The sequence below is a fragment of the Erpetoichthys calabaricus genome, chromosome 3, assembly GCF_900747795.2.
Source record: "Erpetoichthys calabaricus chromosome 3, fErpCal1.3, whole genome shotgun sequence".
NCBI classification, from domain to species: Eukaryota; Metazoa; Chordata; class Cladistia; order Polypteriformes; family Polypteridae; genus Erpetoichthys; species Erpetoichthys calabaricus.
The window spans coordinates 80,364,504-80,378,530 of NC_041396.2; the positions used below are offsets into that span (position 1 = coordinate 80,364,504).

Here is a 14,027-nt window from a genome sequence, read left to right on the forward strand (position 1 = left end):
TGTTGCTGTACAGTGCACAATACAATTAATCATTTATGTATATGGTTTTGTATTATTTCAGCGTTACTGTATAGTGTTTTATTTTGCCACATTTTCTTTTTCATTTGTATTATTTTTAGAAGAAAACTAAGGGGGCTCTGCTCGTCCACCCCTGGGTTTGCTTAACCGGATATACAATTTAATGAGATTGTTATTTTCATTTCATTAATTTTCATTCACTTTTTATTTCTTGATATTTGCCAGTAATAAAGCTGTAGTGAATGAGTTATTCCCCAACCGGCCTGCGCTACGTGCCAACCACTTTGCATCTCTGCCTCTTGCGTTGTGAAAAGGGGGGCTGAACACACGCTAATGAGATGCGGTTGCTCCTCCGAAACCCCCTCTTAAATGGTGATACAATGGGAAACAAATACATTGTTTTCACCTCCTCTATGCTCGATCAGCTGGCTTGCTGCTGCTGCTTGTGCCGTGCTGCATGATCTGCATATAAAAGCCTGTACAGCAGCTGCCCTTTTGTCTCACTTCCTTGTCTCGCAGGGCGTTGAAGTGTCTCCGAGAAAATCATGTTTCGACCCAAGATTTTTTTTATTATAATAGAGAGATAATATCTTTCTAGCTGTTGTGATTAGGCTTCATGTGAATGTATTTGTTTTTTTCTACATCTTGAATGCTATTTTTAGGCCCATGTATTGCTGTTGTTTTGAGAGCTGTCATTGGTGCCAGTTCCTGGTAGGGGTGTGGCTTCTAGGGTCGTGACCCATGGGATTAAAGGTCAGCTATGTGGTCCTTTCGTTATCTGATCTGTGGATACAAACCTCCTAAATAAAAATGCCTTAAAGAAACCTTTTCTTATTGTGCTACTCGTAACTTTTATTCTTTGCCTATTTTTTCGACTTCAGTTCTTGTCTCTCGTTAGATTTGGTAGCTAGGTTTATTTTTATTTGTTTTCTTAAGGTTTACCTTGGTGTTTCTTGGCAGGACACTAGCAAACATACAGTATCTATCCTTTCGCTGTTAAAATTGCAATTCACAAAACACTTATATGCGATAATTGAACTTATGCTTATATGTGTATTCCATATATCATAAAGAAATTATGGGGTTTACCTTACTTTAAATGCTAAAACATTATTGAGCACTTTTGTTGCTGCACACGTTTTTCTGTATGCATCTATCACTGTGTGCTTTTGTCAGTGAGCTGCCTCCTTTAAGTAACAATCATATTCCCTGGAGGGATACAAACATGAATGGAAGTGGGAATGGCTTGCACTTCCCTGATAACTCTTTTTTGTGTTTTCTGTTCCTGATTTAGGCTGCAGATGCCAAAGATGAAGTTGTCCATAAGTCTGAAAATAAGTCCCCTTCAAAGAAGTTTGTAAGGTACGGGGAAACTTTGGAACTTTATATCAACAAATAACAAAAGCCATCAGAGAGAAACATACCAGAATTTTAACGATGGCTCTCTGGCTGTCTAATTAGTTTGCTTAATGTAAAGACTAAGTTGTCAGCATTTGTATCCAGGTGACGGTTAACAATAATGAACAAATTTAGGAGCAGAGATGGAGTAAATGTGAAGATATTATGCTCCATATGTAAATACGGTGAAGTGCTGGACTCTAATTGAACAGTAGTGAAAGACTGGGTTTCTTAAATCAGATGCCAAACATGTGAAAATGAACTCAAAAATGTGAAGTACATACAGTACATCCTCTTGGTTTTTCTTATGGCAAACTAATGCTGGAAAAGACTCCACCTGCCTATCGTAGGGGATGTAAATTGTCATTACTGCATCTGGATACACTTATAGACTTGAACCTGCCACTAGAAACTCTGAGTGTAGCCACTATCAAAGAAGGGTCAACTTGCCTTTTACTTGTTTCTGTTTGTTTCCCGTAAAACCTTAAATGATGCAGATGGGTTTTAAAATCTCAAGGTTTTACCAGTGGTCAACTCAGATTGCCTGGATTCTTCTTTCACAAAGGGTAACACCTGACCTAATTTGCAGATCTTGTTGAAGTGTTCCACATGCTGATGAGGTGCTTTTGGACTGGGCTTTCCCATTTGCACTGATGAAGCCGAGTTGACCTAATACTCTGTACTCATAAAAGTTAGTAAAGTTTTTTTTTCTCACTCTATTTGATGTTTTACAGCTCACTGTCCATTTCCTTTGATAAGAGTGCAGACAGCAGGAAGACACCATCTCCATTGTCGCCAGTTAGTCCTTCAAATCCTGTACATTTAAGAACTGTTTTTAAAGACAAGAGTATCCCAGCAACAAGAACCCAGGAGAATATGGAGAATGGACCGGATAAGGTAATAATTGTAAATTTTGCATTCCCAAAAGATACAGCAATAATAGAGAAAGTCCAGCAAAGGTTGTGGAATTAAAAGGTGTTAGTTATGAGGAAAAATCGAAAGAGATGAGCCATTGTAGGAAAATGGAAATTAAAAGGTGTTATGATTGAAATGTGTCATATTATGAAAGTAATCACAACAGTTTATCTCTATTATTACTTTAAATTCTTCCACAAGAATATGGGTACACAGTTGAAACCTTGTTAAGAGGAGATTTCACATAAATGCTAAAAAGCTTTTCATCATGCAGAGAACCATAAACACATTAAAATCTTTACCAAGAAGTGTTGTTAAATGAGGGTTTGAGAACTTTCAAAACATGATTCAATGATATTTGATAAAAGATCTATGAATATGATTGGCGAGCTTTATTGGGGTGAATGGTCTGGTCGTCTCCAAATTGTTGATCAAATTTGATAACATTTCTGCTAAAAAAGGATGACATAAATTAGCAGTGTAACGTACTACTGTAGTGACATTTTGTCTCCATACACATTCTGTCATAAACAGACATATCCGTGTAATGGATGTACAAGTACAGGGGCCTGGTCTGAACACAGTGCCACCTTTATGTCTGGATGCCATGGATAGAATCCACATTAATTCTCTTAAACCCAAGGTTCAGCTATTGGATGGGGATTCCATTCCAGTACCCTGGTACAGACTTTCACAGGGAGGCTGAAGAGTGTGTCTTCTATAATTGAAACCCACCATCCTTCTGGTGACCTCATGAAGCCAATAATGCCGCCAGAGTTTTGGGCTCTGCTTACCTTTGAAAGAGTCAGGTCCCTAAGGTAGCTTCTTGAGAAGCTGTCCTCCTAAAACCATCACACAGTCCCAGTCATGGACCATGTGCTGATATCTTGGAGCCTCAAGGAATTGGGGTTGCCTCCATTTGATGTTCCAGGTTCTCTGTGGCATTGAGGCATGGCCATCAGAGACAGGACAAGCGCTCCCTCATTAAAAGTCAGTCAAATGTCATCATTCAATCCTTATAATTCAAGACCTACCAACCATTATATATAGACCAGAGAAAAAACAAGGTAGCTTAATAGATGGCCAACCAAGTGAACATCTGAGTAATATAATTTTTGGCCTTCAGTGTTTGCTTTTCATTTTTCTTTTAAGAATGTTAATGAGAGGGCAGAAGTAAGCAGACAGCAAGAAGGTAATCCTGAGAGGTCTGAGCATGTGCAAGAAGATTCCTTCAAACGCCTGAGCTCCAGATCCACTTCCTTCCGAGTGAGTCTTTCTTGCAGATTATGCAAATTCGAGGAACTGCAGCTCCAACTGTGCACACTGAAGCTCAAAACAGCTTTTTCTAGCCTGTTCGGGCAAACTGTGGGATCTGAGATCTCCACCTGTGCCAAATAGTGCCACACATAAGTACTGTAGATGTAGAAACAGCATAGCTGGGCATTTGACTGGGTGGGGCAGCATGGGAGAGCAATGGGTAGTACTGCTGTTTTACACATCCAACACTCTGATCCCCACACCTGCTCATTGTTTTATGTTAGTCTGCATGTTCGTCACATATCTGAGTGGATTTTTTTCTGGATTCTCTGATTTTCTACAAGCACTCCCATAGTCATGCTGGTTAGGTTGAATAGCAACTCCAGATTGCTCTTGTGTGAATATGGGTGTGTTTTCTTGTGAGTCAGCCTTAGAATCCACTGACGTTCTTTCCAGGGCTGTTTCCTGTTGTGCACCTGGTTTATCCAGGTTAGGCTCCAGCCCTTGAAATGTATTAAGCAGGTCTGAGAATATCGTGTTACTGTATATGAGGTTACTTCACTGGGTGTCATAATGTAAAGCTCCTACTGGTATCACATCTGTCCCATGGCCTTTTTTTCTAAATCCATAGGAAATGTAAAATTCACTGAAACTCTGAGGAACTTCACTGCTGTTCAGCTTCCAAATTTACATGTGTTATCCAATGCTGGAATGTCCATATAAGCCTTAAGTCACTCATGTACACTCCAGAAAGTGGTTCAGAGTTTGGGTAGCCAGACTGGTACAGGGGCTCATCCTATCAGTGGCTGAAGTCTAATAAGAAGGATGATATTCACATAAAGTGCTTAGGCTGAGCCTATGGCCAGGTTTATACTTCACGCGATGCGACTTGTGCTCCAGTGGACACTACGGCTACGCAAGCATTGTACTGTTTATACTTGCGTGCGTATTTTATGTAAACCTGGAAGATTCCACCAGGTGGCAGTGCGAGATATCATCATGGTGAGAAAACGTTTGGCATGAAACATCCATTAAATTCTGAGGACACCTTCCCACAATATCTCTGAAAATGATGTTTAATGATTACATCCATCAATCCAGGGATGCGGCCATTCCAGCAAGCATCGGGCGTGAAACAGGAACAATTCTTGGACGGGGCAAGGTGAACACAAGCATACACACAAAATAGCGTCATTTTAGCGTCACCAAATCCCCAAACCTTAATGTCTTAATAAGCAACAAAGTGGAAACCCACCAGGAAAACATGCAAATTCCAGGCAGGGAACACAAGGGACGTGACTCCCTGTGAGGCAGCAGTGCTACTGCTCCACCACCGTGCTGCCCCCACATGTGTAATTATTAACAGTATTCATTATTTAAATGAAGTTAATGATTTATCTGTAATGTAACATACATACTTTAATGCATTTCATCATGAAAGTGATATCAAGTATAAATTTAAGGATTCCAAATGTGCAGAGAGCTGGAATATCATAAATGTAATGTATTCTGTGTGGGGATGCTGCTTGCCACTGCTGTCAGTTCAGGAGGAAGCCACAGAAGCACATAACGATTAACAACTGGGTCGTTTTCAAGATGATGTTAAATTTTAATGATGAAATAAACTACGAGGTTAAAGTGGACATTTCGAGATTAAAGCTGAAATTTCCACTTTAATCACAAAATAGACCTTATCACTGTGCCTTTAAGTTTTTTCTTAGTGGCTCAAATACGCTGGCGTACATTCTGATACTGTTGTGAAGGTGCAAAAAAAAAAAGAAAAAAGACGGCACAGAAGATGGTATGTGAGACCTTTAAAATGTATTGTGCCATTATGAGATGCTTGAATATAAAAGCACCACAAATGCATTTGTAACTCGGCATTTTGCTTCACCACATCGAACCATTCATCAAAGGTCGAAACACACACATCATTCCTGTAGGATCCACATAACGGCTTTCTGTCACATGTAGATAGTAAACAGAGACTCTGACGTCACATTCCGACTTGATCACACTGCACCCCCTGACTTTTAGCTGGGACTGCAACTCGCGCATGTGTCGCATACATTTCTGAGGATGTGTGCAGAGGAAGCGTCAATTGAACACTGGGAACACGTGGCTGCCATGATGTGTGCGTATACACGTTCTGAGTGTGAGGTATAAACCGGCCCTAAGCCACCAAATGCTGTGCCCAGATAAGCACAAGTCAGAGAGCCTTTGATTTTCTTTGCTTCTATTTGCCATTTTTAACCAGCATCTGGCAGTCTAATCAATGCCAAGGAAGCCACTTGCCGGGAAACCATCAGTGAGGGGAGGCTTCAAGGCTCAGGAATGCTTCATTTTTATCTTTTGATGTTGCATAGCTGCTTCTTCCCACATGTCCTTCTCACAGAAGCGGGGGAGCAGAACAGTTATACAGATAACACGAGGAGGAAGTGATTTCAAGAGAGCTCCTTATCTTCCCTTGGCGCCAACTTAATAAAAAAAAAAAAAAAAAAAACAAAAACTGACCTCACAGAGTGCTTTGATTGAAATCTGTCAAAGAACATTATGGAAATTTCCTAGAGAGAATGAGAATATGCTATGTTCACTCTGGCCTCTTGTGTTTGGGTCGGGATCTCCTTGCCCCTCCACCCCACCACGAACATACCAGTAGAGGAGGACTTGTAGTCCATAGCCTTTGCTTAAAATAACAGGAAGAGCAAAAGCTGCAATGATAAGCAGCTTGGGTTGTGATGGGAAAGGTGCTGTAAAAAGATTACTTGCTTGCTTGGCTGATCGATTAGTTAATTGTTAATTGGAATATTGGACAATACTTTAGAAGTATTTTGTGATTGCTTTTTTAATTGATTGGTTAATTGATTAATTCTGAACAGGGGCTTTTATCAGAATTAATTTTCAGCACAGATTATTCAGCCCAGTGCTGCTAATTCCACATTGGCCCTCTCTAATTAAACAATTCCTTACTAGATCAACCACAAGACACTTGGCACAGCACAGCTTATCTAGTTAACTGGTTTTTCACGATAGGGTGCATGGACATCCAGAATGGCGAATGAAAAGTTTGATAGTCGTAGATTATTGAATTATTGAATTATTATTGAATTAGTGAATGTACCCTTGGGATTAATAAAGTATCTATCTATCTATCTATCTATCTATCTATCTATCTATCTATCTATCTATCTATCTATCTATCTATCTATCTATCTATCTATAAAGAATAGAACAGATGTGCCACACACACCAGCAGCCTTGATCTTTTTAAACATAAGTTCATCCATCCATCCATCCACTTCCTAGTTAGACCAAATCAAGGATGCTTGTGCCAAAGCGTATCCCAGCAGCATTAGACACAAAGAAGGAACAAGTCCTGGTAGTGATGTAAGCATACACCTACTGTCCCTTGTATTGGTACTGATTTGGAAGTACAAATTAATCTTAGACATGTGGGAGGAAATGCAGAGTACCTGGGAAAAAAATCATGGAGATGGGGGAGAACTCATCAAAGACAGTGATTGGCTTCAAGATTAATGCAGCATTCCACTAGGCACAAGAAACACAAAGAAAGATGGATGTCAGGTGAACAAAAATCAACAAGACACACAAAAAGAAAGGGACATAAGTGCTGGCATATCTGGTGAACAGAAGTTCCTAAATGCACAACTTTATCAAACATATTCATTTTGCTCTGTTAGAACATAAGGTTACACAATGAGTCCTCCTCTCATTGCCTACTATCACACAAAATATGAATCTGAAGGGCTTTGGGGGGACCTGCTGCACATACAGAAGAGGGAGCACTGGAAATCTCACAAAGTGCTGAAGCAAAGCCCTCTTGTCCCACTGGATGTGCCAAATACTTGACTCAATAGGGTGTCTCACTTTTTCAATACTACATATCCCAGACAAGAATTTCACTCAATGAAATTTTTACTGGGTAGCATGGTGGCAAAGTGGTAGTGCTGCTCCCTCTCAACAAGGAGACTGGGTTTCTACCTGCATGACGTTTGCATGTTCTCCAACAGTCCACAAGTGTGTCCTCCCACTGTCCAAAGACATGGAAGTTAGGTGGACTGTACATGTGTTTGGGTCCACTTTACACTGCACTGGCACCCTGTCCAAATTTTTCTTAGTCTTGGTTCCACCTTCCACCCAGCTCTGGATAAGTGGGTTTGAAAATGAATGGATTGAATAGACAACCATTACTACTACCACTGTTTCAATCATGATAACTTTTTTCCAGTCATGTACAGTTTGACATGTGGGTCAAACCGGCGCACATTTGGCACTGCAACCCCAAATTACTTTTGCTGGCCACTGCCATGCTGCGTGACTAGATTATATTGTTCATGGAAACCACTTTGAAATTGTGATTACCAAATAGTTCAGAAGACTGCCCTTCAGTCTCATTAGCTGCTCTCTCAGAAGTATCCGTTTTCATCTTAAAGCATTCTCTTTACAACCTCTCACAAATATCTTCTCCACTTGTAAAACACTCCATTTTATGTAGTGCCTCCCACAACATTCATATTTGATTACATTTAGATTAGATTCAATTTTATTGTCATTGTACACATATAATGAAGTGCAGTTTAGCATCTAAACAGAAAGTGCAAAAAGTAGAGTAATGTGCAATAGAGAGTAAGGTGCAGTAATGCAGCATACAAATGAGAATATACTTCACATACAGGTAGTAGTAAATACAAGGAAGAGTATTCAGGGGTGGCCAACTCCGACACTTGAGATCTGCAGTGGCTGCAGGTTTTTAATTCCAACCCAGTTGCTTAATTAGAAGCCAATCCTCACCAATAACAGGTCTTATTTAATTTAAATGTGTGTTAGTGTTTTAACTCTGCCATGTCAATTCATTCTTAATTCATAGATTATTTTTCCTTTCTAATGATACATGTATCATCCAAATGATTTGATGCTAAAACGGATGAGTAATTTTAATTGTCCTTCTGAGTACTAAATTAAACCAAACAGTGAATGATGATACACTCGGGTGGAAATGGACACAAGCTGGATGTAGATCAGCTGGTTTCTTTGTTGTTGGCATCTTATTGATAAGAAAAAGCAGTTAAAACAATGAATTCAGTTGTTTAAGACTAAAATAAGCAATTAAGGATTAAAAATCTTAACAAGTGAGACAACTAAAATGAAGCAGAAAAATGTCACTTGAGCAATAAGTGTTTCATAATGAATGATTTCTCATAAAGCAATTGGGTTGGAACAAAAAGTTGAAGCCACTGCGGCCCTCCGGGGCTGACGTTGATCAGCCCTGATTTAAAGGGTCTGAGTCTTAAATAGCAAATAAATTAAATGAAGTTAATTAGTTGCAAAAACTAGTCACAAATTAAGAAAGCAGTCAGGATGAAAACCTGCATCCACTGTGGCTCTCCATATTTGTAAGTGGCCACCCCTGGTATATACAGTGGTGTGAAAAACTATTTGCCCCCTTCCTGATTTCTTATTCTTTTGCATGTTTGTCACACAAAATGTTTCTGATCATCAAACACATTTAACCATTAGTCAAATATAACACAAGTAAACACAAAATGCAGTTTTTAAATGATGGTTTTTATTATTTAGGGAGAAAAAAAATCCAAACCTACATGGCCCTGTGTGAAAAAGTAATTGCCCCCTTGTTAAAAAATAACCTAACTGTGGTGTATCACACCTGAGTTCAATTTCCGTAGCCACCCCCAGGCCTTATTACTGCCACACCTGTTTCAATCAAGAAATCACTTAAATAGGAGCTGCCTGACACAGAGAAGTAGACCAAAAGCACCTCAAAAGCTAGACATCATGCCAAGATCCAAAGAAATTCAGGAACAAATGAGAACAGAAGTAACTGAGATCTATCAGTCTGGTAAAGGTTATAAAGCCATTTCTAAAGCTTTGGGACTCCAGCGAACCACAGTGAGAGCCATTATCCACAAATGGCAAAAACATGGAACAGTGGTGAACCTTCCCAGGAGTGGCCGGCCGAACAAAATTACCCCAAGAGCGCAGAGACGACTCATCCGAGAGGTCACAAAAGACCCCAGGACAACGTCTAAAGAACTTCAGGCCTCACTTGCCTCAGTTAAGGTCAGTGTTCACGACTCCACCATAAGAAAGAGACTGGGCAAAAACGGCCTGCATGGCAGATTTCCAAGACGCAAACCACTGTTAAGCAAAAAGAACATTAGGGCTCGTCTCAATTTTGCTAAGAAACATCTCAATGATTGCCAAGACTTTTGGGAAAATACCTTGTGGACTGATGAGACAAAAGTTGAACTTTTTGGAAGGCAAATGTCCCGTTACATCTGGTGTAAAAGGAACACAGCATTTCAGAAAAAGAACATCATACCAACAGTAAAATATGGTGGTGGTAGTGTGATGGTCTGGGGTTGTTTTGCTGCTTCAGGACCTGGAAGGCTTGCTGTGATAGATGGAACCATGAATTCTACTGTCTACCAAAAAATCCTGAAGGAGAATGTCCGGCCATCTGTTCGTCAACTCAAGCTGAAGCGATCTTGGGTGCTGCAACAGGACAATGACCCAAAACACACCAGCAAATCCACCTCTGAATGGCTGAAGAAAAACAAAATGAAGACTTTGGAGTGGCCTAGTCAAAGTCCTGACCTGAATCCAATTGAGATGCTATGGCATGACCTTAAAAAGGCGGTTCATGCTAGAAAACCCTCAAATAAAGCTGAATTACAACAATTTTGCAAAGATGAGTGGGCCAAAATTCCTCCAGAGCGCTGTAAAAGACTCATTGCAAGTTATCGCAAACGCTTGATTGCAGTTATTGCTGCTAAGGGTGGCCCAACCAGTTATTAGGTTCAGGGGGCAATTACTTTTTCACACAGGGCCATGTAGGTTTGGATTTTTTTTTCTCCCTAAATAATAAAAACCACCATTTACAAACTGCATTTTGTGTTTACTTGTGTTATATTTGACTAATGGTTAAATGTGTTTGATGATCAGAAACATTTTGTGTGACAAACAAGCAAAAGAATAAGAAATCAGGAAGGGGGCAAATAGTTTTTCACACCACTGTAGATATGAATATTGAACAGTTTGTACAGATATATGGTATGTCTAAATACAGAGAAATTTATATATAATACGCTTACCGTGGCTGTTCGTTTGTCTGTCCAGAATTTTACATCACCTGTAGCTCTCAAACTGTTTGACCTATTGATCTGAAATTTGGTCCACATATACCACGTGACGTCTACTATCTGCTTTCGGGGTGATGATTGGACCTCCAACGTTATTCCTTTTTTTTATTTTTATTTTATTTTATTGTAGAATCAACTCTTGACCGTTTTCATCCCTACCACCTTCGCCGTCACTTCCCCTACCTCTTCATATCTTAAATCATTCTTGAGGCAGATTGAAGACTTAAGTGCCAGCTTAAGTGACAAATTAAAGAAAATGTACTAAGTAATTGCAACACAAACACTGACAGTCATTTTTAATGTGAAAAGATTCAGACGAAAGTAGAGATGAAGTGGGCTGCTAGGGTGGAGAAAAGAAGAGCTGCTCAGGAAGCAGCAAGCGCATCAACCTCTGAGCAAACGAATGCTAAACGTACAGAGAAAGTGTATGAAAATTAGGAATGCTCAAGTCAAGTGTATTTGTGAGCTGTTACTAGTATAAAATATTTTTGTACAGAATAGATGTATGTAAACAGGAGAAAATATGTATTGAATGAAGTCAGAAATTATTGATACTTAGAAAGGTATTGATATTTTGAAGGGTGCTCTACAGAGCTTTATGAAGCAAAGAGGATCATACTGAAAAGCAACACATGATAGTGGAACAGAATGAAAATAAATCCTCCATCCTCTCACGTGGCCTGAAATTATGCCTCGAAGGACATAATGGATTTTTACATTTGAAAGAAGTAATTTTTGCTGTTAAGACTTTTAAAGACCAAGTGAGACTTAAACCCATGTGTAGGTGTTATAGACTGAATGGCTGAATAATCCGAGCAAGCCTGGGCTGAGTTACAGCGTGTGCCCACCATACTGCTCTCCCGCCCCAGTACTTTAGACTCCACCTCGGTATCACACAGTAGCATGCTGCTGCCCTCTAGTGGCAATTCCTTTTTATTACCATTCTTAGCTTTCCCTTTTTTTATCACTGTTCAGGATGTGAGTCCAGATTAAGTCTGCCCTTTCCTGCTCATCAGAAATAGCTGTTGGGTCTGTAATGTTATTAACAATAACAATTTCCTTTTAAAGATGCTATAGAAAAGAACATTTGCTTGATCACCTGGATTTATAATATGCTTTGTGATGGTAATTGATGTGAAAGCTGAAATACTTAATATTAAATCACTTTGTAGACAGTGTCTGAAATGAAGAGCACTATTTCACGTAAAGCTTGATTGATTCAGTGATTCAATCCATTTCTGTCCCCTTCGCAGCAGACCACAGAACCAGCGATGTCCATTTCACGGATCAAAAGAAGGTGAGCAATTTTGTCTGAGCTGTTGTCTTTGAGGTGGGTTTCTAGAGGATTCTGCTGTCTCACAAAAGCACTCAAAGATAAAAACTGACAGAAAAAACATATTTCTGCACTGGCATTTCTTTTCAATGTATAGAAATACTGTAATACTGTGCCTTCAGCCTTCCACTTTCTTTTCCCCATCCTATTCTTCGCATTCAATTTTACCTGCACTCAGCTCTTAGAAATGAATAATTAATGAGATAAAAATTAAATAAGGCTTGATTGACACATTTGAATAGATAGATAGATAGATAGATAGATAGATAGATAGATAGATAGATAGATAGAATAGATTTAATTTATAGTGCATCTTAGAAATCACATTTAGTAATGTGGATGTTAAAGCACAATCCACGCTGCACACTTGATGTTATCTACTGTCTAGTGATGCACCTGCCTCTGATGTCCTGGTCAGATCACATCACCCTCCTGTGTGCCACCTGCAAAACAAAAATGAAGAACTGCACTGTAGCTTTGTACTTCTAGAGCGCCTTGGAATGTTGTTCATTCTGGAAGGGTGCTATATAAAGCAGCATTCACTTATGAAGATCATCTGTACAATTGTGTGGCTCAAGCATTCAAAGTCTTTATTACATTTTGGATTTTTTTTTTAATTTTTAAATGCTGCAAAGCTTAGTTTCTTGTTTGGGAATTAAATTCCTGTTTCTGTTTTCTCTCACAGCTCCAGTCTCAGATATCCTTCAAGGAAAGAAGATAAGATGGGAAGACTGCAGCAGGTTAAAACAGACCCTTCTTGTGTGCCAGATAAAGAGGAGCCCATTAAGGGGGGGGGGGGGGGGGGGGGTCGGGGGCTGTAGTTGGATGGGGTGGTAACAGTGAATAGGGATTGTTACATTTCTAGAACATAGCCAAGTGATCATATCATACATGTCATTGACTCACCACCAAATATCTTCACTCCTCTTCAGCGTGTAATTTTCCATTTTGTAGAAAGTTGTGCCTATTCTAGTAATAGCGTGTTGGTTAGACATGCAAATAAGAGCTTCACTGTACTCTGTACATGTGCCAATACTACTACTACTACTAATAATAATAATACCAGTATTTACACTGTGCCCCATGCCTCAATGGCAGAGCTCAGGACCTATATAGGTTCATGCTCAAATTTATCAGACTTGCTGAGTTGATGGGCCCGATGGGATACTAACTCTTCTCTTCCCGAGTATAATGTAATGGTGGGTCTAACCAAAGTATAACCAGATCATCTTCTGATTAACACTTTAGACAAAGGACTTCAAGGTCCTGCTATCATTCATCAAGTCATCTATTGCTATATGACACCAATACAGTCCTTGTTAAGTTCTTATTACCCACAGTCCTCGACACCACTACTGGCACCCTTTTATTTTTTGCATAACCTGTAGAATATCTTCAGAAATAAACGGAACATACAAAATTTGTATCATCAGAATATTTTAACTGGATGTCCAGGGTACTTTAACCAAAAAACATTATTTTACAACATACAGTAGTGGGCAAAAGTTTTGGTAGTGACACAGATGTTGTGTTTTGCAAACTTTGCTGCTTCAGCATTTTCAGATTATTTTTAACGTTTCTATGGAATAATGAAGAGCAATTATAAACATTTCATAAGTTTCAAAGGCTTTTATTGGAAAAAACATCAAATTTATGTGAAGAAACAATATTTACAGTGTTGATCCTACTTCTTTATAACTTCTGCAATTCGCTCTGGCATGCTGGATATCAACTTCTGGCCCAAATCCTGACTGATGGTGATCCATTCTTGCCTTTTTAGAGTGGATGACAATTCGCAGGCTTCTGCTTGTCCTCCCGCTTTTTGATAACTGACCATAGGTTCTCAATGGGATTAAGATCTGGGGATGTTCCAGGCCACGGGTCCAAATGAATGTTATGATCTCTGAGCCACTTTGTTATCACTT

At 39.4% G+C, this 14,027-nt stretch overlaps 1 protein-coding gene across 5 annotated transcripts in view; it reads left to right on the plus strand.

The window, feature by feature from the left end:
* lad1 (ladinin) overlaps nucleotides 1–14,027 on the plus strand; it is a 70,035-nt gene that overhangs the window by 45,309 nt on the left and 10,699 nt on the right. For 3 of the 5 annotated variants that reach the window (XM_028796979.2, XM_028796982.2, XM_028796984.2), the window contains 5 exons: nucleotides 1,313–1,380; nucleotides 2,151–2,313; nucleotides 3,484–3,597; nucleotides 12,023–12,066; nucleotides 12,788–12,842. In XM_028796979.2, the coding sequence (XP_028652812.2) occupies nucleotides 1,313–1,380; nucleotides 2,151–2,313; nucleotides 3,484–3,597; nucleotides 12,023–12,066; nucleotides 12,788–12,842 (444 nt within the window). The remainder of the gene's footprint in view (nucleotides 1–1,312; nucleotides 1,381–2,150; nucleotides 2,314–3,483; nucleotides 3,598–12,022; nucleotides 12,067–12,787; nucleotides 12,843–14,027) is intronic. The other 2 variants (XM_028796980.2, XM_028796981.2) reach the window with 2 other exon arrangements.